The sequence below is a fragment of the Ailuropoda melanoleuca genome, chromosome 12 (genome assembly GCF_002007445.2).
Source record: "Ailuropoda melanoleuca isolate Jingjing chromosome 12, ASM200744v2, whole genome shotgun sequence".
NCBI classification, from domain to species: domain Eukaryota; kingdom Metazoa; phylum Chordata; class Mammalia; order Carnivora; family Ursidae; genus Ailuropoda; species Ailuropoda melanoleuca.
In genome coordinates, this window is record NC_048229.1 from 81,356,897 (window position 1) to 81,383,933 (window position 27,037).

Consider the following 27,037-nt stretch of genomic DNA (forward strand, 5'->3'; position numbering starts at 1 on the left):
ATACAGTGCCGTTTACACGGGACGTCAGAGACGGAGAGCGGACCGCTGTTCTCCCGCTGTCCGGTGTCTGTGACTCAGCGTCCCATGTTCACAGCCTTGGCCTGTGGAAGGAGGACATGTCAGAAGTCTGGGCAGGGAGTCCCAGCAGGTCCCGCAACCAGGGCTCTGGCTCCCCTCCTCGTCCGAGCAGCGAAGCCCTCCCTCCAGTCAGCCTCCCATTTTTGCGTCAGAGTGACGTTTCCTCCAAGCGCTGGTGGAGCACAGGGTCAGAAGGTTGCATCTGCTGCGTGGTGCCTGCCCTTGCGCCGGGTTATTTCAGAAGTCAGGGTCATCCGCTCTATTCTCAGCTTGACACACGTGGGACTGGATCTGTCCTGGTGTCCTGGCTTACCGCATTCCAGCAAGAATGCACGCGTACAGGGCTGGGCTGTGGTTTGGTGTCCTGGCAGCTGCTTCTCGGTGACTCAGGTGTCAGGTCCTCGGGGAAGTGGGTGCCCCCCACCCCTGGCCCGTGCGCTCAGCTAGGACCCTCACTGCCGTCGTGGGGTCCTGGGGTGGAGTTAATGACAGACTGCTGGGAGGTGACAGTGCCTCACACACTCTGAGGGCCTCGTTCTGTAACACTTCTTCTAAGTTTCACGTAACACTTCACAGGTAGTTTTAAATTGTACTTGTCGATGTCAACTTATTAGGGATTTTTTTATTAGCAAAAGATAGATCATGGCATTTTTCTTTGTTTAATTAAGTGGGCTCCACGCCCAATGTGGGGCTTTGAACTCAAGACCCTGAGATCAAGGGTCACACGTTCCATCGGCCGCGCCAGCCTGGTGCCCCTAAAATCTTTATTTTTCTAACTTTGTATTCTGGAACTTGTCACACATACATAAGCACAGAGAGAGATGTGCAGTAAACCTCCACGTCACAGGCCAGCCCCATTCCATCCACGCCTCCTGCTCCGATCCTCTTCCCCGGTGGGTGATTTTAAAGCCAGTCCAAAGTTACGAATCTTACACATTCTCAGTCTTAAGCTCTGGACGTACTTGTCTAGATTCAGAAGCGCCACGATCTCAACTGTAACGCATACACTGAAAGTGTACGTAAGACCCTCTGACGTCCAGTTAGGCCCAGCTCACCCAGTTGCTTCTTGGATATATTTCTGCAGCTGTTGCTTTACTCAGATGGGGGTCCAGGCTAGGTTCTCCCAAAGATCTTGGCCACCAGTGGTACTTTCTGCACTTGCTTTTAAATTCCTGTGAGAAACCTGGAGCCCCTGAACCCGGGCCACAGACCAGTGTTCAGAAACGTCTGCTTCGGTCCACGGCTTTGCACCAAAGGAACGTGGACACAGGGCCCCTCGCTCCCCGGGTCTGCTAGGCAGTTGCCGAGGAGAAACGCGACCTCCCCAGGATGCCGTCTGGATGGCAGTGAAGCACCCGCCAAGAACATCTGTGGTTCTGCCCCTGCGCTGGCAGCCTGGGGAAGACAGGCGAATTCTTGCTCTTGCGGGGAGCTTGATCCTGGGTCAGTCCACGTGGCGTCATTCAGAGCGACGTGTGTCTTCCTTCTCACGGACCCCAGTGGGAAATCAGTCCCACCTGTGTCCTGAAAGGGGCGCTCTGCCTGAACGGCTGTCTTTCCCTCTAGGAATGGGCACCACCGACCATGTCATTGTCCTGGCATCTACCAACCGAGCTGACATTTTGGATAATGCTCTGCTGAGGCCCGGCCGACTGGATCGACACGTCTTCATCGACCTTCCCACACTGCAGGTCAGTGCGGCCGGGGGCTGGCCCTCGTCTGTCCGGACTGTCTTTGGTTTACTACTCGGCCTGTGGTTTTGCAACTTGTTTTGTCCACCCACATTTTCTCTTTATCCTGAAGCGTTGGGGCTGAGTTTTGTAGCAGAATGTTTGGAGAGCCTCAGAATTCTCGTCCTGACCCCCTTGAGTCTGTAGGTCTCTGAGCCCCACCCGCCTCCTCGGTGCCCCAAGGCAGCAGGAACCAGCAAGCGGTGATGAGGACCCCCACACGGGTGGGGAAGGGGTTCGGAGCATGAGCGTGATGGTTCATGTTCCCGTGCCCCAGCCAGTGGTCCTCCTTGGTCTGACACTCAGACCATTACTGCTGTCTCAGAAGCAGAGCGGGGCTCCCCTCTGACGCTGCACTGGGGAGCAGCCTTCCATTGTCCTGACTCGGGGTCTGGGAAATTCAGAATGTGTATGAACCAAACGTCCCACAAGATAACTCATGTGTGTGTGATGCGCAAAATCATTTCCTTCTTCGACTTTCCTTTTTGAAATGCTGCTTGAGGTCTAACCGGTCTCACATTTGTAGGTCGGGAGTCGCAACAAAGAAAGGGATCTAACAGCCAACGTTCCTGTCTGTGGGGCACGGGTGAGCCCACACTTGGGTCCTTTCTCTCCAGGAAAGGCGGGAGATCTTTGAGCAGCACCTGAAGAGCCTGAAGCTGACCCAGGCCAGCAGCTTTTACTCACAGCGTCTGGCAGAGCTCACGCCAGGGTTCAGCGGTATGGAAGCTGGTTCCTGCTAGTCCTGAGGGTACAGGGCACTCCCCGGGGCCCTGCACCCCCTGCTCTGGGCCCCACAGTCAGCACAGCCTGCGCCAGAGTGAGGTTGTGCACAGAGAGGTGGCAGAAGGAAACAGAGCGGCACAGCACTTTGCTTTTCCTGTGCGAGCAGTGCCGGACCCACCAGAGGTCTGCTGCAGCACACGGGGTGCACTGTGCACGGGCCCCCACGGGCACTCTGGGCACTTCTGCCTGTGGGACTCTGCACACTGCCCCTTCAGTGCCTGTCCATGCTCTCCCTGCCAGGGAATGCCACCCGAGGCCTCGTGGCTGCCCAAGTGTGGCACGGCCCTCCTCACGGTCTGTTCTCACTGAGCAGAGACAGATCACAAATCAAGATATTTTCTGTATGGCTCTCATTTTAAAGGGTAATATAAACAAAATCCCTTTTATTATAATTTCTTCCCTTTGGCTTTTTCTGATGCCCTAAACTAGAATTTTGTGGGTCCTGGAGTGTGAATTCCTAGGGAGAATGCAACATGCTCAGGGCCGATGGGACTTGAGCAGGACAGAGCTCGGAGGTGGCAGAAAGGTGGGACGGCATGAGGCAGATGTGCTCCGGGTCCGTTAGTGGTGTGAGTGGCTTCAGCTTTGGGCAGAAGTGCCGCCTGCCTGCTCTCAGCCTCCTACCCACGCTCCCCTCCCCTGCCCTTCTCTCTCACCCCTACTGTGCGGACAGGTGCTGACATCGCCAACATCTGTAACGAGGCCGCGCTGCACGCCGCACGGGAAGGGCACACGTCCGTCCACACGTTTAACTTCGAGTACGCTGTGGAACGGGTCATAGCCGGTACGAGGGGCGTGTTCTCAGCAGGGCCGGATCCCCAAAACCACCCAGATGGAAGGGGGGGTGGAGGGAGCCGGGTCAGGGTGATGCGTGACGGAAGCGACCAGCAAAGAATTACTGGACGAAAGAATAGGGAAAGTATTTCTGTTTTTATAATTCCGGTTGTTCCACCGTGACTGACTTCTCCTTATTTAAAACACCGGGAATGTGCTGAAGAGCAGACACACTCTTCAAGCAGAAACACGAGGGTCTTGCACACCCAAGTGTGAGTGGTGCTCGGCCCCTCCGCCGGCAACGGTGCCTCAGAGCAGAGCACACGGGGCACCATCCATGTTGTGAGGCCAAGGCCGCCGCTGCCTGGGGACACAGGGTCCCCGGAGAGCTATGCCCTGCTGCCTGCCCCGTCTCTGCTCAGGGTAGCGACACGAGGGGTCTTGGCAGCAGGGTGGGGAGGGGGGCCTTCCGGCAGAGTGTAATGGTCACTACTCAAAGTGGGGTCCCTGGATTTCTGTCAGGAGAGTGGGACTGAAACTGAGAGTCTCCAGAAGTTTCCACGACCCCACGTGTCTTGTCCTCGAGCAGGGTTCAGTCCAAGACACTGAAAGTCTTTTAAAGAGGGACACTTCTTCCCACAGAAGAGTGAGAAGCACCGGCCTTGCATGTGGGTGGGGAGCGCTCAGTCCCTGCCGTCCCTGCGCGGGGCTCATGCCCGTCTCTCTCCGGCTGAGCTGAGATCGGGTACGGAGGCCCCCAGGTGTCCAGGCTGCAGCTTCAGAATCTGTGTGGACAGAAAGAACTGAAAAGAGACTGTTTCTTACTGCAAACTTGGCTTCACACAAGCCACTTAGTTTTACATGGAAATTGATAAACACCCTCATAGTGTCAAAGCGAGAAAGACAGAAGGACTGACCGCGCTGATACAGCCTGCTGGAGCTAGAGCGTGTGGGGTCAGGTCAAGCCCATCCTGCGGGGCTGTGGCCTCCGTCCAGATGCTTACAGACCCAGCCCTGCAGTAAATGGGGGTGGGTGAGCCCCGTAGCACCCAGCCAGACCCAGAGCTGGTGCAGGCTGTATAAAACAGGAATGTGGGGAGGTGTGTAGAATCCAGGGTGCTGAGTGAAGCCTCCCCAGCAGCACAGACAAGGTAGAAGGACTTCAGAGTCCCGGGGTGGGAAGCGGCCAGCTAACAAGGGGCTGCAGCTTCCAGCAAGTCTGGGGGAAGAGCCACTGCAAAGCCTGGACCTCGGTGGGGACCCCGTCTAATCACAGCAGCCCTGTGCCCCGTGGGCTTCTGACGGTGGGCGTTAGTCAAGCCTGCAGGAGCTGGTCTGCTCCCCCCAGCATTCACAGAAGTAGAAACAAACGGGCCCTCCAGCATCACTCCCCCTCATAAGGGACAGTTCTGGGTGCTGGCTCGGGATGGAGGTCCAGGAGGTGAACGTCAGGGACCGCACTGTTTTCATGGCACGGGGTGGAGCTCTGTGAGGCCAAGGGGAGTGCCTGGCACGCTTACCCAGGATCACCCGTGTGCCCAAACTCAGATCCTTGCGCATTCTTTCAGGGACTGCCAAAAAGAGCAAGATCCTGTCAAAGGAGGAACAGAAGGTGGTGGCGTTTCATGAATCGGGCCACGCCCTGGTTGGCTGGCTGCTGGAGCATACCGAGGCTGTCATGAAGGTAGGGTGTCCGCGTCGGGAGGGCGGACTTGAGCCCAGCCGGCCCTTGGACAGAGCTGACTTTGGAGGCACTGCGTGTTTTTGCTTGAAGAAAGTGCAGTGTGAGCTGGGCGTGGGCACAGGGCAGGAGGTGACGGTGCGGGATCCCTCATCCCCACAAGCGAAGGGCAGGAGATCCTAAGTGGGCTCTGGTTTGGGGCGTGACCATCACAGTCACATGACGACCCAGGGTCTCCCTCTGCCATCTGCACAGTTACTCTTGGAATTAAGAATTGCCATGTTTACTAAAAGTGTTGATATAGTGACTCCTAACCTTAAAAATAAGTGAGTTTGGTTCACATTAAAAAGATACCACTCTTGTAGGCATTCGGGAACTTGGTGAAAATTTATTTGTATCCGCTGCTTACGTGAGAAACAGCTGCCCCACAGTGTGGGTGCAGATTTAACATGCGGCGTCCAACGTACGGTCGGAGAGCCGTGCAGGTGCTCTGGTCCCATGGTGCCGGGCGGAGCTGCAGCACCAACAGGGGGACGTGTGGCAGACGTGTCAGTGTGTACTGTCCTTAACTTTCCAGAAGGGTTCACTGCAGCCATGGAGACACGTATCAGGCCAGCTCCTCTTGCACACTCAGCAGCGGGCGGGGAGTCCAGCGTCTGGTGACAGACGGGGGGTGGGGGGGATGCCACCATCACTGAGGTGATGTGGGTCAGGCCGAGGGTGAGGAAGGCAGGGTTCAAGGTAAACACTTTCATGCAGTATCTCAAAAACTAAAGTAAAAATTAATGCAGAAAAATCCTGAGTGAAGTGAGTACCATAATTTAAAATTTCCTGTTCTCAGAATTTTCACTTCACGTCATGTCTAAAAGATACGTGTGTCCTAATGAGAAACCCCGCTCCTGAGGCGTCTCAGCCACGGGAAGGTGGCGACGTTCCGGCTGCTGACCCGGTCATTCTTTACAGCCGCTTACGCTGTGATTCACTTCGGCGCTGGGTTTAAGATTCCTCTTCAGATTGTCTGGACGCCGGGAGCTGGTCATCCTGCGGCCCGGGCCCCCCTCGCTCCTCGTGCGGCAGCCCCTGCTCTGCCGGGCGTTCCCTGCCACGTCCGCGTGCGCCACCTGGCGCTGGGCTGCTGGGGAGGCAGAGCGGCAGGGACGGTCTCCGTCATCCTTGGTGTCCCCAGGCCGGCGTCTCCAAGGGTTTGTGTGGTACCGTGCGCCCACAGCGGCCCCGTTGGCGTGTGCAGGGAAGACACAGCCCAAGCGGGTGTGAGCCATTCTCCTGCAACGACAGGGTTCCCCTTTGCTATAAAAATGGGGCCAGTACAGATTCGCTTTAACTGCTCTGAAACCCTCCAATGAAAGATCAGTCGTACCTTTCCCCACCTTCATCTTTGAAGTCTGAATCCTGCCCGCTCACTCGGGCCGCGTGACGTTCTGCAGGTCTCCATCGCGCCACGGACCAACGCGGCGCTGGGCTTTGCACAGATGCTTCCGAGAGACCAGCACCTCTTCACCAAGGAGCAGCTGTTTGAGCGCATGTGCATGGCCTTGGGCGGCCGCGTGTCAGAGACCATTTCCTTCAACAAAGTCACTTCTGGTGAGAAGCCGGCCCACGCGGGTTCTGGACCCTCAAAGTGCTGTCACACCCACTGTGTCTCCCGCGTGGGAGTGGGAGGGGAATCTGAGGGAGGAATTTGAACCATGGGACAGTTCCCGTCAGTGGGATGTCCAGACAGGAAGTCGACATGTTCCTCACTTGTCCCCAGTGACACGGCTCAGTGTTGACAGCTGGGCCTGTGCAGAGCTGGACGTGTGCATCCCAGGTAGTTAGAGTTGTAAGACTCTTGAGGAGGCGTGACGGGATACCTTTGTCTCCTGGGCCCTCTGCCTGTGCCTGTGGGGGCCCCTGTGTGCCCTGACGTGGCACTGCCAGGAAAGAAACCTCTTGGTTGACCCCACACTCCAGGGGCTCAGGACGACCTGAGGAAGGTCACACGCATCGCCTACTCCATGGTGAAGCAGCTCGGGATGGCACCGAGCATCGGGCCCGTCTCCTTCCCGGAGGCGCAGGAGGGCCTCACCGGCGTTGGACGGCGCCCCTTCAGCCAGGGCCTGCAGCAGATGATGGACCATGTGAGTCTGCACGGCGTGCTCGCCATCGGCCTCGCCTCACGGGGGCGATGGGCTCAGGAGGCGGGTCTCTCTTGGGTGCTGGGGCCGTGCCCTCTGCCACACCGACCTGAGTGTGCCGTCGTGCGGTCCGCATTGAAGGCGTTCCAAGTCGGACGTGCTGTAGCTCTCACTCGCTGAGTGTCTGTTCTTGGGTGAGGACTTGCATGGCTTCTGGTGAAACCGTCCGCGATGTGAGACCGGGAAGGAGATGGAACAGATGCGCTGACAATACCGGTGCCACACCTGCAGGACACACCACGTACTTGGCCTGGTGCTCGTGCCGCGTGGCGGTGGGCCCGGAGGACAGAGCTGGGGGGCAGGCATCTTGTGCGGCGGCACTCCCGGGGATGGGGTAGGGCAGCCGAGCTCTTCTGGCCACGGTGAGAGAAAAGCTGCCTTCCCGTGCCTGTGGCGCCAGGGTCGGGCTACACAGGACACAGTGTGGTCGGCCTCCCTGCGTGTCACACAGCTGTTGTCTTTGATTGGCAGGAAGCGAAGCTGCTGGTGGCCCAGGCCTACAGGCACACGGAGAAGGTGCTGCAGGAAAACCTGGACAAGCTGCAGGCGGTAAGGTTCTGGATGCCCGGCCTGTCCCCACACGCTCTTGCGGGAGTCCTCCCCGCACACACAGCCGCAGAGAACGTATCCACTGCGCGCTCCAACCAGCTCGGCTGCAGTCTCCCACTTCTTACACGTCCTCCTTCACTACTTACTGCGAACACGTCAAGCTAGTCCCTTGAAGCAGGCAGAAGAACGTCGAGTTTCAGGGGTTAGCACCGTGTGGTTGGCCTCGCTTAGTCTTTCCCAGATCTTCAGTTTTTCCTGGAAAAAAATTATATATATATATTTTTTTTCCTTTTCTTATTTCTTTTCTTACTAATTTATTATCTGTATGTCAGACACGGGGCTCGAACTCTCAGCCCCGACATCAAGAGTTGCACGCTCAGGGGCACCTGGGTGGCTTTCTCGGTTAAGTATCTGATTCTTGATTTCAGCTCAGGTCATGATCTCATGCGTGTTGTGCCTTCAGAGGGTTGCTCCCAGACCAGCAGCAGCTGCCTCCCCGGGGGTGGGGGTGGGGGGTGGGGTGAGCAGTGCAGGGGGACTGAGCCAGAGTCTGCTGTTCACAAGGTCCCAGTGCCACACGTGTGCAGGACTCAGGCTCCCTGTGCAGGGCCCAGATGTCCTACTTCTGCCCCGCTGGTGGGTGACAGGGCTGAGCAGTGGACCAGCCCTGCGGAGAGAGAGGCCATGCCTGTCAGAGGTGCCTGGGCCGGTGTCCTGGTGTCCGCGCCTGAGCCTTCGGCCACAGGCTGCTGGTGTGGGGTGCACACACGACTCATTGAGTGTGTTCTCCACGACCCCTTCCCACACCAGCACCCTCACCCCACGTGCTGACACACACACACCTTGTTTGGTAAAGGAAACTGAAGTTGCCCCAGAAAACAGATTTGGAAGGGAAGCAGAAAAATTAATGAGGCCAGCAGCTGGGAGACCACCTCCAGGGTTGAGACAGGGAGGGATTCTTCGCTTGAGCGGCCTGCTTAAGACGCTGCTTCCCTGGGAAAGTGGCCTGCCCGGGGCGTCCTGCTCACAGACACCCCCTCCCTCCTGGGAGCTCTGCTCTCAAAAGGCCCTTCTGTGTCCTTGTCTGGGGCTCACACACTGCCCTGCTTGTTCCCTTAGCTGGCGAATGCCCTGTTGGAGAAGGAAGTGATAAACTACGAGGATATCGAGGCCCTCATCGGTCCACCACCCCACGGGCCTAAGAAGATGATCGCGCCTCAGAGGTGGAGCGAGGCCGAGAGGGAGAAGCAAGATGCGGGGGAGGAGGAGGCACCTCAGCAGCCCCCGCTTCGAGGGGAGGAGCCGTCTTGGCCCAAATAGTTCGGCTCCTTGACTGCCTGTGGGGACGTGGCGTTCCCGCCAGACCCAGGAAGGGAGCGCCTCACCCAGACCCACTGAGACTCAGATGTCCTACCAGCCCTCACTGGTCTCTGAAAAGGCTTCTGATATCTATTTATTGACTTTCTTCCTTGTGAGTAATGTAAATGTCTCTGCAGACGATTTAGCTGTTTGTAGATTATTTCCCCCACGGGGAGGGTTATCCGTGCTGCGTACAGGTGCGCCTGTGGATCTCAAGCTCCCAGGTTTGTGACGCTGTCGTCTTGTGGGTGCCGGCTAGATCCGGGGCAGTGCGGCATTGGGGCCCCGAGCCGCTTGTTCCCGCCTGGGGTCCGTGCAGGGGCTGTGTCTTCAGAATGCTAACAGATCTGCGATGAAAAGCCCCTCTGAGCTGACTGCTGCTTCCCCCCTCGCTGGGCCCTGTCCTTGTGCTCACGCACCCACGGTCAGCATCGGGGACAGGCACCGGGCTCTGGAGCGTTAAAACACTGCCACCTGCTGCTCTGCGGAGCCTGAGAGCCTCTCCTTGCTGGTCTGGCCACTGCATGTGGTGGTAGGGAGGGGACCTATGCCCTGAGACCTGCTGTGGTACTTTCTAGTAAATTCTGTGGGTGGAAAGTCCATCACTGCACCACATGACCAGCTGTAACCCGAGAAAGGGTCATGTGTTTCAGTTTATAATTTCAGCCACGTGATAAGCTGCTGAAGAGCCCCTTTTGTAGGAATCTGGGGTAAAGGCCCTAGGACACCCTCTCACTGCAGCAAGTGGGGTGCACTCGGCTCCTTGTCCCCAGGGGTGTGCAGCACGCACTCAGGTGTTCACACCTGCTGCTCTCACTGCTTCTGCCTTCCCTGCAGTGGTGCTGGGAGCCAGGGATGATAGGCACTTCCCGACAGACGGGTTGTCCTGCCCATTCCACACCTGAGGAAATGGCAGCACGTGGGCAGGGGCAGGTCACACCTGAGGGAGGGCACTCTGGCCTTGACCCCTGTTCCCCAAATTCATTTCCAAAGATGGGCATGTGGTTAGGAGGCCTCTGGTCCCTGTGCCCCTGGGTGGCACCGTCTATACCCTAACAGTGGTTGTGGCCATTAAAGTGGCCTTTGGAAAACCATTTGCTGTGCACCAGAAGACACTTAGGGATTGAATGTCAATGGCATGAAGAGTGGCCCCCTCCTCCTGGTGGAGACAGTGCAGCCTGACTCCCCCGCACTCACTGGTGTGCAAAGGCTCACAGCCACACGGTGACGGAATGTCCCTAGGCTGACTGACAGAAGCCAGCTGTGTGCAAACTCCTCCAGTTGTCCTAAGTGATGGCACCTGCAGGTCATCAGCCATCTGGTACTCGAGCACCAGAAGTTATACCTCCTCACGGACTGAGCCTTCTCCGACGGCACGTGCGTCCCTGGAGCAGCCAGGCCACACCGGGCTGCCTGTGTGCTCAACGCTGGAGCTGGCGCCCTGACCCTCTGCCCTCCACCCAGCACAGCGGGTATAACAATGCCTAACGGTAGCTTCTGGAACTCACTGAGAAAGACACATTTCTGTTTGTTAGTAATCTCTACACCCAACATGGGGCTCGAACTCATGACCCGGAGATCACAAGTCACATGCTCTTCTGATTGCGCCAGCCGGGTGCCCCAAGAAAGACATGCTTTGTAAGTAAACATGTATTTAACACAGACATCCTCGACTGAAAAGTATTAAGAGAAATTAACATGGTCTTAAATAATACAAACTGTCCTCCACTGTAATGTATACTCGTGAACACACACTTAGGAGTGTTTGGTTAGGCTCACTCGAAACTTATTTCTGGTTTTGGTGTAAATGACACACGTACTAGTTTCAGATATACGACCCGGCTGAAGTTCAGGTGTATTGCTGAATGAGCACAATGAGCCTCGTTAGTACCTCTCATCATGCAGATATTTTCTGTGATGAGAACTTTTAAGATCACATTCTAAGCAAGTTTTAAATCAAACATTGATGATTTTTTTTTAAAGATTTTATTTATTTATTTGACAGAGATAGAGACAGCCAGCGAGAGAGGGAACACAAGCAGGGGGAGTGGGAGAGGAAGAAGCAGGCTCACAGCAGAGGAGCCTGATGTGGGGCTCGATCCCATAACGCCGGGATCATGCCCCGAGCCAAAGGCAGATGCTTAACCGCTGTGCCACCCAGGCGCCCCAAAACATTGATGATTCTAACACTAATATTCTTTCTGCTGCCTCTCCCTGACATCAAGTGCTCCGTCAGGTTGTGGGACTGAGTGAGCGTACGGCTGATCTCTGCGCAGGCCACGGTTCTGGAAAACAGATGCTGGCTAGTTAGGAGTTCTGTGATTATGCAGCAAACATTATCCTGTCTTAGCTGTTATTGGGCTATGCTTTTTTTTTTTTTTTTTTAATTATTTGACAGAGAGACAGCCAGTGAGAGAGGGAACACAAGCAGAGGGAGTGAGAGAGGAAGAAGCAGGCTCCTAGGAGAGCATGGAGCCCGATGTGGGTCTTGATCCCAGGACCCTAGGATCACGCCCTGAGCCAAAGGCAGACGCTTAACGACTGAGCCACCCAGGTGCCCCTGGGCTATGCTTTTCCTAACTCAACAACTAGCCCATACTTATAGGACCTAGTATGCTAATTTTTACAAAGTGCTTTGGGACATAACTTTTAGCCCAAAACACTATAAAATCAATTTGCTGCTGATACTAATTTAAAAAATAAGGCTGTGTGTCTGAGAGGGCTCCGAACACTACTGTTGACTGTTGTAAGTGATTTCTTTGAAGCCAACACCCACGGCACCAACTGGAGGACACCAGTCTGGTACAGATACTGAACGAGCAGGCTCTGCTGTGAGTAACGGGCTGTCTTGCAAGGAAGTTCTGGGAGGCTGTGCAGAGCACCCCCCCACACCTTCGAGGTGTCCATCCAGGACCTCCTGGCCTCCTTGCGTGAGGCTCCCAGGGGCACTGGGCATTAGCTAGTGCGTTCAGTGGTCCTTGCAGGCCCAAGTCTGGGACAAAAGCCCTGGAGCAAAGCTGTGGCCGTGGCATTCTGTGTCCAGGATAAGGCCCGTCCCTATAGCTACTGGTTTTTAAAATGCCTGAGCCACCCAAGTCTTTGTATCAGGGCCCCTGCTTAATAGTTGACACCGTTCATTCTCCTGTCTTTCCCAACAAGAAAGCTGAGCCTGTCCCCAGCAGGATTTCACATCAGAACCACTCTGACCTCACTATTCTGCACCCTCTTCAGAGGCAGTAAGTGTGTGGAGTAAAGCACGGGATACTGTCTGCGCCTGGCATGGTGTGCGCTGGAGACCAAGATTCTCCCATTACAGCCTCACTTTCTTACCACTAACTTGATTCTGATCACTGTTTCTATTTTCAGACCTCTGTCCCCCAACCAGTGACCCATGGCCACATCTTAACTGAGTGGCTAGAGCTCAGGTGGAGATGTGGGTCAGGGCAGACGGAATTGCAGGAGTCTGGGGTGGGGGGAGGCTGTCTGTCCAGAAAGAGAAATTGGGGGGTAGGGATAGGTATGTGTTTGAGATTAGTACGAGCAACGATCCACTGAAAGGCATCTGAGAAAGACATGGGAGGTGCAGGCTCATATTTGATAGATTACATTCAAAGAAACAGGTCATGGGCCAAGGCAAGTGTTTATTCCAGTGTTTTCTCCAGCATCGCTCTGCTGCAGTGACGCTGCCACAACAGACTGTGGGTTCAAGCTCCAGTGCCACTCGCAGACAGTGACACGAGACGGAGGAGAATCCCTCTCCAGGTTTTTGTGAGGACTGAATGAGGGACCACCCCTTTTCCCTCCTCTCCTGCACTGCCTTCACCACACGTGCTCCGGGCACATCACAGGGAAGCAGAGCTGTGTGTCGTTCTCACCTTGTGCTGGGTGCTGCGCTGTGTTCTGTGGCCATAACAGTGAGTCCTCCAACCTCTCAGAAGGGAAAAGTTCAATGTGCCAACGCCTCGAAACCTGTACTAACGTGGAACCCAAGCCAACTCCATGGCCACCTTCTCCGTGACTTGTCAGTGACCCTCCAGTTCGTGACAGTGGCAGACCACAGAGACTTTAAACTCCACCTTCACTTCACAGACAGATACCACTTCCAAGTTTGTGAGAAGTGCTTTCACTAAGAGCCTTGCACGTGCTAAGCGCTGTCGCTAACGCGGGGCTGATCTGGCCCTTGTTTCCTCACCGGGCAGACAGGGCCAGGCTTGGAACTTTCCATGTAGGCTCAGTGCGTTTGTCTGAACGGACTGCAAGGGCGTTTTGTGTCCCTGCCCAAAGCCCATAATCCCTCAGAGCACCTCACCCCGACTTTCCTAACACCCACGGGTGTCTCAACAGGGCCAAAACATGCATCAGCAGCCTATCTACTTAGGGACGCACACAGGCCTCCAAACGTCTCATTTTGTGTCATGACTTCGAATGTCGACTAAGTTTTATTACGAAGAAGCCTGGTGTTTGGGGCGACGGTGGGAAAGAAGGGTTCCTGGGATGGAAAGGCGGTTTCCTAGACTCGCCCTGGAGAACAGGAGACGCGGGGGCACGGGTCATGGAGCTGCCTCCGGCCACTTGGCATCTTTCTATGCCGCTCGTCTTGTGCAGGCGGCAGTCTGCAGCCGGACCCGCGTTCTCAGCCCCAGCTGCCCGCCCTCGGGGAAGGTAGCTGACCCCTCCGCCAAGGAGAGGCGGCTGTGCGGCGCTGCGTGAAGACGCCCGTGAAGCACTGACGCCCCGCTGAGAGCAAACGCGCAGTGTCAGTTCTGTAAAGAGAGAAGCACAAGGGGCGCTGGGTGGCTGGGCGGGGGGAAGCGTCTGCCTTCGGCTCAGGTCATGATCCCCGGGTCGTGGGATCGAGCCCCCCGTCCGGCTCCTTGCTCAGCGGGGAGTCTGCTTCTTCCTCTCCCTCGGCTGCTCCCCCTGCTTGTGCTCTCTCGCTCTCTCTCTTTTCAAATAAGTAAATTAAAAAAAATTTTTTTTAAAGATTTTATTTATTTATTTGACAGAGATAGAGACAGCCAGCGATAGAGGGAACACAAGCAGGGGGAGTGGGAGAGGAAGAAGCAGGCTCATAGCAGAAGAGCCTGATGTGGGGCTCGATCCCATAACGCCGGGATCACGCCCTGAGCCGAAGGCAGACGCTTAACCGCTGTGCCACCCAGGCGCCCCCCCAAAAAAATTTTTAAAGAAATAAGCACAAATGTTCGAAAAGGATGGAAAGCACGAAGACCGGCACGCGGAGGCGACCTGTTAGAGTCAGGGCCACGTACCGAGTCCCGTGACGTGCGGACGCAGGAAAGACTCCGCACGTAAAGCGCCACTACTCTCCCCCGGCCTGGGCGTTCCTCTTCGGAGCCGTGGAGCCCCGTAGCCGCCCGCCGTGGACCCAGTGCGGCCCCGCGTCCGGAACGCGGCGGGCGAGACGCGCCAAGTTCGCCCAGGGCGCGGAGGACGTGCATCCGTCACTTCCGGGATCCCCGGCTCTGATCGGCCAGAACTCTTCGGCGCTTTTGATTGGCTGAGCCCAGTACCATCCCAGGGCGCCTTGCGGCGCCTGTTCTTTTCCGCTGGCCGTTCTCCGCCGGAGGAGGTGAGTGTGGTGGATCCGGGCGTCTTTGGCGGCGTCGGGTCGCATCCGCTGCCATCCACGGCCATCCGCGGCCATCGGCGGCCATCGGTGTAGGGCTGCTCCGGGCGCGGCCGCAGTCGGAAGAGGACCGTGGCCCGGGCCCTGACTCGCTCCCCGCGCCCCCACGCCCGTAGGCAGCAGCCATGGCGCCCAGCCGGAATGGCATGATCCTGAAGCCGCACTTCCACAAGGACTGGCAGCGGCGCGTGGCCACGTGGTTCAACCAGCCGGCGCGGAAGATCCGCAGGTGAGCCGCGGTGCGGGCTGCTGGGGGGCCGCCCCCTCCCCTGCTCGGCGAGCGAGCCGACCGCTGTGTGTGCGCAGGCGCAAGGCCCGGCAGGCCAAGGCCCGGCGCATCGCCCCGCGGCCGGCGTCGGGGCCCATCCGGCCGATCGTGCGCTGCCCCACGGTGAGGTACCACACCCGAGTGCGCGCCGGCAGGGGCTTCAGCCTGGAGGAGCTCCGGGTGAGTGCGGGCGCGGGGCGGGCGCGGGGCGGGCGCGGGGCGCGGCGCGCAGTCCGTGATGACAGTCTCCGGAATCGCTGTACTCCGTGATGAAAGTACGCGCGAACCCTTTTCCATCTGACGGCTGAGCGGCCCGGCCGCCGCCCGGCGCCGCGGGCCCCGCGGGGGCTTCATCCGTGCGTGTCGGGCAGGTGGCCGGCATCCACAAGAAGGTGGCCCGCACCATCGGGATCTCGGTGGACCCGAGACGGCGGAACAAGTCCACGGAGTCCCTGCAGGCCAACGTGCAGCGGCTGAAGGAGTACCGCTCCAAGCTCATCCTCTTCCCCAGGAAGCCCTCGGCGCCCAAGAAGGGCGACAGCTCTGTGAGTGCCCGCGTCCTGGCGGCCCGCCTGTCCTCGCCCCCCAGCGGGACACGCGGGGCGGGAGGGGGAGGAGGGTGCCGGAGCACGTGGGGCTCTGTCTCAGTGATGGCCGGCTGTCGGCCACGAGCTGGGGTTTTCTGTGTTTACCCGGAGTGTTCTGTTGTCTAAAGTGCCTCAGATACGGGGGACGTTCCTCCAAAACTTTTCCGAATGAAGTCGAGGGTGCCCAGCGGTGCTGGTTTCCTAGGAGGTGGGGTGCAGCTGTTGCTCTGCCTTCCTCCTGCGTTTCCACGTGGGGGCTCTGGCCTGTGCTGCTGCTGTCAGCTTGGGGGGAACGGGGACCCAGCCCCACCGTGTGCGTGCAGAAGTAGGCGGGGGCCCCCAGCCAGAAGGGAGGCTGTAAGCTGCAGCCCTTGGGTGTTGGAGCTGAGCCCAGGTGACTCCCTTCTCCCTACAAACAGGCGGAAGAGCTCAAATTGGCTACCCAGCTGACAGGACCAGTCATGCCCATACGGAATGTAAGTGGGGTGTCTGGAGGATCGGCCAGTGAATGTTTTTGGGGGTGGAATTTGGGTTGAAGTGTGGCAGCCAGGCCCCATGTGACGTTTTCTGGGTTTGTGAAAAAGCAGCCTTTAACTCTGGGAGGAGCATTCTCCTGCATTCTTAGCACATGGGCTCCTTAAGGGAGGGCCTTGCCCTCATCTTTGGGGCCTCCCTTGTCACACACACTCACTTCCCAGCATTTGAAAGGGCCAGACCAGGTCACTCTGGACACGTTGGTGACCTTGCAAATGACTGGGCCCTTGAGGTTCCTCTGGCAGGAGAGGTGGGCCCAGGACTGCACACATCTGAGGTGGCTGCTTCTGCTGTGTGTTTGGGGTGACATTCCAGGGAGGGTCACTATATACTTCCCTTGGCGCTTTCAGTGTGGCCTTTCAGTGGTGGGTGGGCAGACCTGCTCCCTCCTCCAAGGCTTCTGCTGACATTAGATCCTAGGCAAGGGTTTGACACCCCGTTTGCTCCGTTCCAGGTCTATAAGAAGGAGAAAGCCAGAGTCATCACAGAGGAGGAGAAGAACTTTAAGGCATTCGCCAGTCTTCGCATGGCCCGTGCCAATGCCCGGCTCTTTGGCATCCGGGCAAAAAGGGCCAAGGAAGCTGCAGAACAGGATGTTGAAAAGAAAAAATAAAGTGCCATTGGCAACTTGTGATACCTGAAGTGTCCATGTGATGGCGGTCTCCTCTGAGGGCTTGGGGGCTAGAACTTGAGGAATGTGTGTCCTTCCTGAGGGGACCTGGGACCTGGCAGGAGTGATGGCATCTTTGCAGGGCAGCCCCAAGACTGTTGCGTCTTACTTTCTATGCTTTAGGACTGTTGATTGAGTAACCTGAGTATCTTCCTTGTGGAGGTGTCGCAAAGAGTGATTGTTAGCCAGAGTAGTTTCCGGGTACTTGAGCATGTTGGGGTTTGGGGCCAGGTCTTCTTGGGCCTGTCTGCACTTGTGCATGCAAGCTCTGGTGTGGACGGCTGGGGTTTGGCTGCTGCGAACCCATCTGCAGGCTACGGTGCCTGTGTGGCAGCTAGGCAGAGCCGGGGCAGCCTCGGTGCCTAAGCTAGACGGAGGCTGGAGGCCGGTAGGGCAGGCCTTTACCTGGATCCCTTGTGGCAGCGTGGCACCCAAGTTCCTTTGAAACCACAGCCTGGTTTCTCTCCGAGTGAGATGCTGAGATGGGGCCCCAGCAGGGCCTGCTGTGAGGAACCGCTTTCGGGCACTTTGGTTTGGTCCGCCAGCCCTGCAGGTGTAGGTCTTACCGTGAATGCCTTCAGCTGCGCTGCTGGTGTCCTGCACCTGGTTCCTGTTTCAAACCAAATCCCAGGTACGTTTTTGTCTAATAGATGATTTGGAAGGCTTATTTACTTTTTTCACAATGCACTTTATGAGGTACCAATTTCCATGCTCCTTTTTTGCATTTGGAAATGGAGGGGTGGGAGCCTAAGCTGCCTCCGTGACAATCCCGGGCAGAGGGAGTGAGGTGGGGCTGCCTGTGGGAGGCCCCGTGGTCATGGTTCCCACTGGTTTGTGCTGAAGAGCTTTTAAGGAGCTGGATTTAACCTACCCAATGGTGGGTGGCCAGACCCCTGGATTCGGTCTTCACTGGTTGAGCCCAGGCCTCCAGGGCAGGGCAGTGGCCCCCCACTGCAGGGGGCCCCTGTGCTCCAGCCTCCAGGGTGAGAGGAAGAATCAGTCACGTGCCCTTAGACATTGCTTCACCTTCATCACCTGCATGCCCTGTCTTCTTTCTGGTGTGCTACCAGAGTGAAGGGCCCTTCCGGATGCAAAGAGCACCTGGAACAGGTCGGCACCCACTGGTGAGTGAGCGTGCTGCAGAAAGGCTTGGGGATGTGCTTTAGGACTCTGCTCACTGGGTTGTCCACACTTCTCACCATGTCCAGTGGTGACGGCACCTCCCCTGGGTCACCTTGACCAAGCCGCTTCCCGGAGTCCCTTCTGCTCCATCACTCAGCTCAGTGCCATGGGTGTTGGTAAGCTGGACGGGCCATCTGCTGAAGCCGGGCAGGAGGGAAGTCTGGTCTTGTGCACCTGGGGCGTGTGAGCCGACAGGAGGTTCAAGGGGGCTGTGCAAGGTGCCAGGGCCCAACCACGGGTCCACTAGACGCCCTGGCCTGAGGCTGAGGAATGACTCCTCCCTGCGGTCCAGAGTGCTCTTAGGGCAGGTCTGTAGGTGTTTGTCAACCGGGACTGAGCTAGGGTCCCTTATGCGACGGGATTATGGATGGAGGGCTCAGCTGGCATCCCCTGTGAGCTGCGGTGCTGTCTGGGAAGCAGCGAGTGCCGGCCCTACCCTTCCTAAGGCTGAGTAAGTCTCCCTGCAAGGTGCTGCTGACCAGCGTCCAAACCCTAAGTTCATGCTGATGCCCTGGTGAAGCCCTGGCTTGTGACCAAGACCTTGTATCTGGAGAGACAATGAACTCACACTTGGTAGGGATGCGGGGGCTGGGGGGCTGCTTCCTCTGTGTCTGTGTGTCTGCTCCAAGGCAGAACTCACCAACGCCAGGGTGACGGGGTCCTTTGTCCACTGGGGTAGCAGGATTCCAGGGCAGCATTGGGATCCCGGCTCCTGGAGGATTTCCCCTATGAGGGTGGGCAGAACTGTGCCTGAGAGAGGTGGCTCCTGACCCTGCCATGTGTCTGGCGGGGCCAGCCTTGAGGGAGCAGCCACTGGTGAGGGCCACAAAGCAACGAGAGAATGGGGCCTCCGTCCTCTCTGGGTGAGGAACCGGATTCCACCAACCGAGGCCTCTGCTGAGATGCGCCCAAGCAGGGAACCCAGCTGTGGTCTGCCTTCACCTGTGTGTGTGGTTAATTCGAAAGCCAACCCAAGTACAGGCAGTGTTTCCTTTATCCCTCTCTGCCTCTGGGTGGAATTCCATCAGTGGGCATGGGCTCCTTATGTGGCCACCGCCCCTTTGAGAAGTGGGCGGGGTTAAGGACGGCCGTCTGTGGGTTGCAGGTGCGCTTTGGGGTCAGATTCCCAAAGTAGCTGCAGGTGTGTTTGTTAGCAATGCCCACGGCGGCCAGCAGGGGTGCTCGGGCTGGAGCTGCCCACAAGATGGCCCACGGGACACTTTTAAGTCTTTGCCTGTTTTCAGGTCAGCCTTGCTCTGATAGGAGTTGCAAATATTTTTTCTCAATTTCTTGTTTATTTTTCTTCTTTCTACTGTGATATTAAGGTTTTTCTGTAACCTTCCCGAGCCGTCTTTTCATTTTTTGATTATCTTAAAGTTACCATATGGTATTTTTTACTCTGGAGAGAACATGTACGGAGGGCTCCACCTTCCCAGGACAAGTTGCATTTCGAATCTGTATCCTATAGTTGCTTTGTTAAAATACCTACAATTGTGGTATTTTTATTTTTTGAAAAGATTTTATTTATTTATTTAAGAGACAGAGAGACACATGGTGAGAGAGGGAACACAAGCAGGGGGAATGGGAGAGGGAGAAGCAGGCTTCCCGCCCAGCAGGGAGCCCGATGCGGGGCTGGATCCTGGGACTCTGGGATCGTGATGTGGGCGGAAGGCAGACGGTAACGACTGAGCCACCCGGGCGCCTGAGCAATTGTGGTATTTTTAAAAGGAAGAATTAAGATTAACACTAATTTCCACTTACTTGAAACTGTTGTGATTTAGAGGAAAACTTCCCGTTGTTTTACATTACATAGGCTTTTCCCCACTTAACTGAACTCAGTTCGAGCCAGAGAGTGGAAGGGGGTACGGGTATGTGCAAAGAGCTAAGGGCTCTTTACTTCTTTTCTGGTGTCTCACAGATTTGTTTTTTCATTTGTAGGAAGTTGTACCCATTATATTTTCTGTTATGGTTTCTGGATTTATTCGTTTTCTTTTCTTAAGTTATAAAAGAAAAGTATGCTCTTTGTTTAAACAAAAAAAGTGCAGAAGAGAGAAAAGCACGAAGAGAAAAGTGTCCCTTTTCCATCTCCGCCCTCCAAGCCCCCGCCCTCTGGTTTATGAGTTGTTCTTATAGAAACACCTGGGCCTTGGGGCCCCAGGGGGCGCTGTTGATGAAGCGTTTCCGCTTGGGCCAAGCTCTCGGGCTTGTGAGACCGAGCCCCGCGGCAGGCTTGGGACTCTCTCCCTCTCCTTCCCCTCCTGCTTGTGCCCTTGCTCTCTCTCAAATAAGTAAACAGACCTTTAAGGAAGAAACAAATCATCTGGGCCTTACGTTGTGCTGTGGGGGCTTTTGTTTTTATGCTGGCTCAGTCAGAAGAGTACGTGACTCTTGATCTCAGGGCTGTGGGTTCAGGCTCCACGTGGGGTGTAGACATGACATAAATAATAAATAAAAAGCACATGGAATCTCACTGTGTGTGCTGTACCGTATTGTATCGTGCCTGCCCACCCATGTCTCCCTCAATTCTCTCCCATGTCTACAGAGGACCCCGTGAAGGATGTGTGACATTTGATTTAAATAGTCCTCTGTGGGTGGGGAACACTGGGATGCTGCTGTTCTTGTTCTTAAGATTTTTACTTTATTTGAGAGAGAGAACATGAGCAGTGGGGCAGGCGGGGTGAGGGGAGCAGAGGGAGGGAGAAGCAGACCCGCCACTGAGCAGGGAGCCCGACACAGGGCTCTCCATTCCAGGATCCCTAGATCGTGACCTGAGCCAAACTCAGACAACGGAGTCACGTAGGCACCCTTGGAATGCTGCTGTTTTAACTTGTATTTTTTATTTGTTTATGAAGCTGAACCTCTCTTCTCATATTTGCTGACAAATTATCTTTTTTTGTGGTTCATCTGTCACAACCTTTGTCCATTTTTCTATTGTGTTGTCATTTTCTTGAATTGTAGTAGCTCTTTGCATATTAAGGAAATTTGCCTTCTGTCATATGTTGACAGATATTTTCCCAGTTTATTCTTTTCCTTTTGAGTCTTATATCTTTTTTTTAAAATCTTTTTCTTTTTTAAGTAATCTCTACCTCCAACACGGGGCTTGAACTGATGACCTTGCGATCAGAGTCAGATACTCTACCAACCGAGACTCGCTGAGTCTTGCTTCTATCTTGAGGGTATGGGCTGGAGAGGGGATGGGGTGCTGTCTTTTAGGAGACAGTGTGGTAGGATGTACCACAACTGGCCTCTGCAGTGGATGTTGGTTATTCTGTTTGGCTCTTCAGCCTCAGAATTCACATTGGGAGTTTGTTTTTGGGTCTTGTGAGAAGCAGGACTCACCTCTTTTGTAGGAGCTGATGGCACTTTATTCCCTGCCCCACCTCCTTGCAGCACCCTGGCCACGTTGCAGGGCCCATCCCCTGTCCCAGATGGGGTCTCATCCCTGGTGACACAGCCCCGGCATCCTTGCCAAGGGCTTGGGGTATCACCCCCACCAGTTCTAGGGGTTTCCCAGTGTTTGGTCCTTTGTGGCTCCCTCAGCCAGAATCAGTACCCTGTTGCTTAGAACAAGATGTACCGAGTTCGCTGACCTGGGTCTAGCTCTGGCCAGGCCTGGCACTGGCCATCCAGGGGACATCCCTTCAACAAGCACCAAGTACCAACAGGGCCCTAGGAACAACGGTAGGGCGACGGTCCTGGGTCACGGGAAGCAAGCAGAGCCTGATGACGGGCAGACAGACGGGCAGGTGGGCCAGGGACAGTAGAAAGTGTTGTGGAAGGAGTTATGTAAGGACAACAGTTGAGGGGAGAACAGATTCGTTCACGTATGTACTCGGCACCTACTGTGTGCCAGGCGCGGTCCCAGGCTGCAGGGCAAGCGGTCAACAGGCAGAACAAACTATATCCACCCTGGCCTTCCCAGGGTTTTCCGTCTTAAGGGTCTCCAGAAACAGGCTCTGGCGGACCCCCTCCCCGCTCTCTGTCGTGTCCTGGGCACATGTCTGCCTCACAGCTCACTGAGAGGGGACATCAATAATGAAAATAAGGGGGGGAGCCTGGGGGGCTCAGTCTGTGAAGCGTCTTGGGATCAAGCCCCTCATTGGGCTCCATGCTCAGCAGGGGGTCCGCTTCTCTCTCTGCCCCTCCCCCCACTGTGGTGTCTCTCTCTCTCTCTCTAATAAATAAATAAAATAAAAAAAGAAGGGGCAGGCTCAGAGTCCCCTGACAGCGGGTACCAGCCCCTTTTCTTTCTCCCCTGAATGTGTCTTCTCCATGTGGTCTGGGACAGGATGGAGCAGGGTGCAGAATACATATGGAGCACCTACTGCAGGCTTGGCCCTAGAGGGTGCCCTCAGGATGGAGCTGAATGACCCTCCTCACAGGTAAACTAGAACCCAGAACGCAGCAGCTCCGAAGGCCCGGGCATTGGGAAGGGCTGACCCGGACAGCCATGCAGGGCCCAGCCCGGGGCTGCCGGTGAGGCCAGCTACCTGTGGCCAGGCTGTAGGAGGACTGGTCCGGGGCCTGGTGAAGGGCCGTCGGCATAGGAAGAGAGGACTGGCCTTCCAGAGTCTTCTCCAGACCCCCCGCCTGGGAAAGGCTCCAAGTGCGACCCCCACTTCTGTGTCCACCTTCTCAGGGCCGCACTTCCACAACGCTGAGGTCCAGGGCACTTGGTTGCTGCTGGAGGGCTGCGTGGGGCAGGGAGAAGGTGTGTGTTAGATCCGGCTCCCCACTCCCCAGCTGCAGGGCCTTAGCTGGGCCCCCTCCTTTTCACATCTGTTTCCACAGCGGCAGAGGGACCCCGAATCCAGAGTGCTGGGGGCACAGAGTACAGCACAGCACCTCGTTAGCTCCTGCCTTTCTGAAAATTTCCCCAGAGAGGGGGCTGCTTTCTGGGGAGGAGGAGACAAAACTGGGTCAGTGATGAAAGGGACAGGAGACGGCGGCAGTGTCAAAGCACCATCCAGGCGGCTCGTACCGAGAATATCATCAAAAGCCCCTGGATGAGTCAGGCGGGAAGAAAACCAGGACGTCCAGCCATTGGAGACGCCAGCCCTGTGGGCCCTGCTCCTGCCTGCGCCCTGACCCACACTGCTGTCACCCCCACAGGGACCCTGCGGGCAGCTGTGTCCTCATGGTCTCCCTGCTCCTGCTCTGGCCCTGCGGTCCCCACCAGCTGATGTCCATGCCCTGGTCTAACGCTGCCCCTTACATGTGCACGGACCCAGCAGCTTCTACCTGAGAGAGCAAAAGCGAACGTCAGGCTGAGGTTAGGTTACACAGACACTGGGTTGCCGTGGCTCCCTGTGGGTGCTCTCTTTCTCCCAACCTCCTTCCTGCCCCACAGATCACCTGCCCTGAGGAAGCAGGCTGCTGGGGTCCCCGGGGCCAGGCGGTCAAGTGCTCCGTGCCGTCACAGTTGACTGTGACTTTTCAGGGGTGGGGGGACAGCAAAGCCACTGAGACACACTGAGGGACCAGGATGGGCCAAGGAAGACTTGAGTACTGCATTCTGAGCAGAGTCGCAGGGTCCAAGTAGAATCCTAGCTCTGTCTCTGCTGTGTGACCTCCTGCAAGGCATCACCCTCTCTGAGCACGCATGGTCTTGTCGTTGATAAAACAGATGACGTCACCTGCCTGGCAGGCCTCAGGGACTGAATGTGGGAAGGCACCAAGATAAGGGACACAGTTCCCTTGGAGGAGCAGGGGTCCTATCAGGGATCCTTGTGTCTGACTGTGTTTGTGTTCAGGGATGTCTGTGTGTGTGTCCATGTCATGTGTGTGTCTGTGTGTGCATATGTGATCTGTGTGTGATGTAGGCAGGTTTGTGGGGAGAGGGAGAAAAGTCCCATCAACCCGCCTCTGTCCCAGCTCTCTGATGCTATGATGACCAGTGGCCACAGGTCGGAGACCCAGCCAGGACCTCAAACCTGTGTGTTGTCCCAGCCAGGGTGGCCCTTCTGGATGCGACGGTCTAATTTCTAAAAACTTTCTAATTTTCCAATCGAGAAGGTTGCAGATGTTCTGAGATAAAATAGCATTTCTTGGGAGAAAAGAAACAAAGGAAGAGGGTAGGTTTGCAACCAGCTTATAAAAAGCAGCACCCAGCCAGACACGAAACTCCTTCCCTTTCTGAAAATCCTGTTGGTCCCCCACGCCGCACCCCTGCTCCTACAGTTTCTACAATGTCCTCGCACCTTCCCAAACAACCTCCTGGCTTGGCCACCTGAGGGTGCAGGACCAGGGTGGGAGGGTGTGGCAGGCGGCCCCCGCCTCCTCTCAGTCCCACCGCAGGGACTTGCCCTCAGCCAGCATGCCACTCGCGTGGGGGTGACTCTGCCCTTGCCCCCACGCTCCAGGTGCGGGGACAGAGGCGCTGAGCGGTTCTGGAAAGTGCTCGAGGCCAGTGCTGTGGGGGCGAGCGCCCAGGAGCTCAGGGAGGGATGTTGGAATGGGCTGGTAGAGACCGCTGGGGCTTGAAACGCTGGTCGTCCGAGGCAAGGATGCTTCCTTGCTGCTCTAAAAATTCACCATTTAGAAGCATCCGGAGGCCAAGTGGGAGTTAGTCAAGCACATTAGGAATGGCTGTTTGGATCAGCTGCTCCCTCCGGTGGCCTGGGCTGGCCAGGTGCAGGGGTGAGGCAGTGAGCGGGGTGACATCACACTGATGTGGCAGACCAGGGCTTGGCAAACACTTTCTTAAAGGAACAGCCAGTCTGTATTCCAGGCTTTGTCACAGCGACTGAGCTCTGCTCCTGAGAACAGAATCGCACAGACAGTATGTGAACCGACAGGCGTGACTGTGTGCCAATTAAACTTTATTTACCAAACAGGTGGCTGCCAGATTTGGCCCCTGGGGGGCTGAAGCTCCCTGGGGCCCTGCCGTAGGCCTGCTTTCACTGAGGTGGAATGTCAGTCTGTGCCCGTGGCGAGTCACCCAGCAGACGCTGCCTTCTCACAGTCCAGGAGGCGGGAAGCCTAGGGTCGAGGTGCCTGCGACCCTGCCCCCCCCCCACTTGCTGTGTCCTTGCATGGAAAGGGCAACGGAGCTCGTGGGCACTAAGTCCATTCATAAGGCCCCACCTCCTCACTCCAGAGCATTGGGGCTTAGGATTTCAACACATGGATTTGGGGGAGGGCCACAAATATTCAGTCCCTAGCATGGAAGAAGGCAGGCCACAAACTGCTGTTAATAACAGAAGAAAGAACCCGGTTACACAACAGAAATAGTTTGTCCAATGAGCTCACCCAGCAAACATGTACTGAGCATGTGCGAGGTGCCAGGCACAGCCCTGGCCCCCAGAACCCAGCTGTGAGCGGGAGCAGGTGAGGCCCTCTCACAGGTGTGGCCAGGACTCAGACGCCGGAAGGCAAATTTGAGAAGTAACCCAAAGAGATTCGCATGGAAAAAAGGCTGGAGGGACACACATCAAAACGTTAGTCGTGTCTGTGTCCAGATGCTGAACTGTTCGTTTCCACACGCTCCTCCATACTTTGTAAGTTTTCCACAAGGAACGTGTGATTTAATTGCCGTATGACCATAATAGCAACATGTATGAATGGGGGTGTCGTTCCCCCGTGTTTGGCTGCTGGAGCTCCCCCTCCCCCACCTTCCTGACCCTCCCTTGACCCCGGGGCCCTTGTGGGCTGGTGGGTGAGCAGGGAGTCCTACCACCTGGCTGCTTGTTCTGGGGACTCAGGAAGGCCACACTGGCCCACGTATCACAGATCTGGGTTACAGGCAACCTGGTTTTTTCTTCTGTGGTTTCTTTCCATTAGGGCCATCCGGAGCCGAGGCCCGGGGTCACCCTGGGGAGGCAGCCACAGCCTGTGGGTCTGTGGCTGGAGACCCAGTGGCTCCATTAAAATCTCTGGACCTCAGATACCTGAACTCCCAAACTCTGAATTCTCTTTCCTCTCTCCCCATCAGTGGAAGTGCCACCTGTTACTGACGGTGGTTCTGCGTGTGTGAGGACTGTACCCCCACGGCCAGCTGCGTGCCCCAGGGCAGGTTACTGAACTTTGGGATGTCCCTTTCTCCCTGTGTGAAATGGGGCTGTGGTGAGCGTCATGTGGCTTCACGCCACCCCGGCCGGCAGTGAGTGTGCGCCGTGGAGGAGCGGGGCCACGGCCGACCACATCTGGCAGATTTTGGTGTCAGCCTCAGAGGTCAGGTTGAAGTTGTGCTTTGGGGAGCCAGCCCTCAGCGGAAATCCCCGAGGCCTGGCAGACCAGCGAACCAGGCTGGGAATGCCCCGAGCCTTGCTGGAGATGCGAGCCGCCTGTGTGGGGCTTGGTGGCCCACCTGAGCCCAGTCCCTGGCCCGTATTTCACCCTCTTATCCCCATGGACATTCAGAGAGGCCAAGGAACCTCTCCCAGGGTGCAACTGGGGCATGTGTCCTGGAGAAGCCGGCGCTGGGAGGTCTGCGGCCTATAAGGCCAAGATTCACCACCATGAGCCCACATGCACGGCTGGTAGGCTAGACCAGCTTTCTGGGAAGCTGGGGCTGGGAAAGATGCAGGGCTAGAAGGCCCAGAGGGGCTCCAGGCTGGTCTCAAGAGAGTAGCCAGCCCTAAGAGCTGGTTTCCACAGCTTCTGAGAAGGAGTGACACAGAGGCTGGATGAGGCAGAGGAAGGGCCTCAGATCCCTCCGTGTGTCTCGCTGCCCCGTGCCTCTTTATCCAGGTGCCTGGGAAGTAAGCCATGTGCTCAGCCAAGCTGCAAGGATTTTCCTTGATTCTGCAAACGGGCTCAGGGTCTTTGCCTTCCGGGTGCGCCTGGGGTGCAATCCCGTCCTCTCACCACCAGGGGTGCTGTCCACGCACAGGGACTCCCTGGCGGAGGCTGCCGCGAAGACCTGCCGCTGCCTGACCCCCTCCCACGAGCATACTAGTCCTGACCCCAAACCTTCTTCCGCAGTCCTCGAGGCCAAGGCTGAGCCCTGATCGGCCCGAGGGCACAGAACCTGGCGTGCCAGAGGTCCAGTCTGCC

At 56.6% G+C, this 27,037-nt stretch overlaps 3 protein-coding genes and 1 non-coding gene across 4 annotated transcripts in view; 3 read left to right on the forward strand and 1 right to left on the reverse strand.

Moving 5' to 3' along the window:
• SPG7 (SPG7 matrix AAA peptidase subunit, paraplegin) overlaps window positions 1-9,293 on the forward strand; it is a 30,472-nt gene extending 21,179 nt beyond the window's left edge. Inside the window, exons 11-18 of the mRNA XM_034639052.1 lie at window positions 1,645-1,769; window positions 2,426-2,528; window positions 3,268-3,378; window positions 4,937-5,052; window positions 6,495-6,651; window positions 7,021-7,187; window positions 7,716-7,793; window positions 8,913-9,293. Of these exons, the coding sequence (XP_034494943.1) occupies window positions 1,645-1,769; window positions 2,426-2,528; window positions 3,268-3,378; window positions 4,937-5,052; window positions 6,495-6,651; window positions 7,021-7,187; window positions 7,716-7,793; window positions 8,913-9,113 (1,058 nt within the window). The 3' untranslated portion in view covers window positions 9,114-9,293. The remainder of the gene's footprint in view (window positions 1-1,644; window positions 1,770-2,425; window positions 2,529-3,267; window positions 3,379-4,936; window positions 5,053-6,494; window positions 6,652-7,020; window positions 7,188-7,715; window positions 7,794-8,912) is intronic.
• A 4,262-nt stretch (window positions 9,294-13,555) lies between these two features.
• LOC105240963 (translation initiation factor IF-2-like) lies at window positions 13,556-15,566 on the reverse strand. Its single transcript, XM_019807567.2, has 3 exons — window positions 15,347-15,566; window positions 14,423-15,091; window positions 13,556-13,915 (listed from the first exon to the last, which is right to left on the reverse strand). The coding sequence occupies exons 1-3, from the start codon at window positions 15,564-15,566 to the stop codon at window positions 13,566-13,568; spliced, it is 1,239 nt and encodes a 412-aa protein (XP_019663126.2). The 3' UTR covers window positions 13,556-13,565.
• On the forward strand, window positions 14,608-16,830 carry RPL13 (ribosomal protein L13). Its single transcript, XM_034672684.1, has 6 exons — window positions 14,608-14,742; window positions 14,916-15,028; window positions 15,106-15,247; window positions 15,439-15,612; window positions 16,074-16,130; window positions 16,643-16,830. The coding sequence occupies exons 2-6, from the start codon at window positions 14,925-14,927 to the stop codon at window positions 16,799-16,801; spliced, it is 636 nt and encodes a 211-aa protein (XP_034528575.1). The 5' UTR covers window positions 14,608-14,742; window positions 14,916-14,924; the 3' UTR covers window positions 16,802-16,830.
• Window positions 15,304-15,385, forward strand: LOC117795319. The gene has a single exon (XR_004619292.1). It is a non-coding gene; the product is annotated as a small nucleolar RNA MBII-202 (small nucleolar RNA).
• Window positions 16,831-27,037: the final 10,207 nt, after the last annotated feature.

Excerpts from the sequence above, each read along its gene's own strand:
- RPL13 (XM_034672684.1), top strand. The coding sequence starts at position 14,925 with ATGGCGCCCAGCCGGAATGGCATGATCCTGAAGCCGCACTTCCACAAG. Across the intron at positions 15,029-15,105 it reads CCGGCGCGGAAGATCCGCAG|GCGCAAGGCCCGGCAGGCCA; the intron begins GTGAGCCGCGGT and ends GTGTGTGCGCAG. Across the intron at positions 15,613-16,073 it reads CCAAGAAGGGCGACAGCTCT|GCGGAAGAGCTCAAATTGGC; the intron begins GTGAGTGCCCGC and ends CCCTACAAACAG.
- LOC105240963 (XM_019807567.2), bottom strand. The coding sequence starts at position 15,566 with ATGAGCTTGGAGCGGTACTCCTTCAGCCGCTGCACGTTGGCCTGCAGG. Across the intron at positions 15,092-15,346 it reads AGATGGAAAAGGGTTCGCGC|CGGTCGGCTCGCTCGCCGAG; the intron begins GTACTTTCATCA and ends GCGCACACACAG. Across the intron at positions 13,916-14,422 it reads TCCGCACGTCACGGGACTCG|AACTGACACTGCGCGTTTGC; the intron begins GTACGTGGCCCT and ends CTCTCTTTACAG.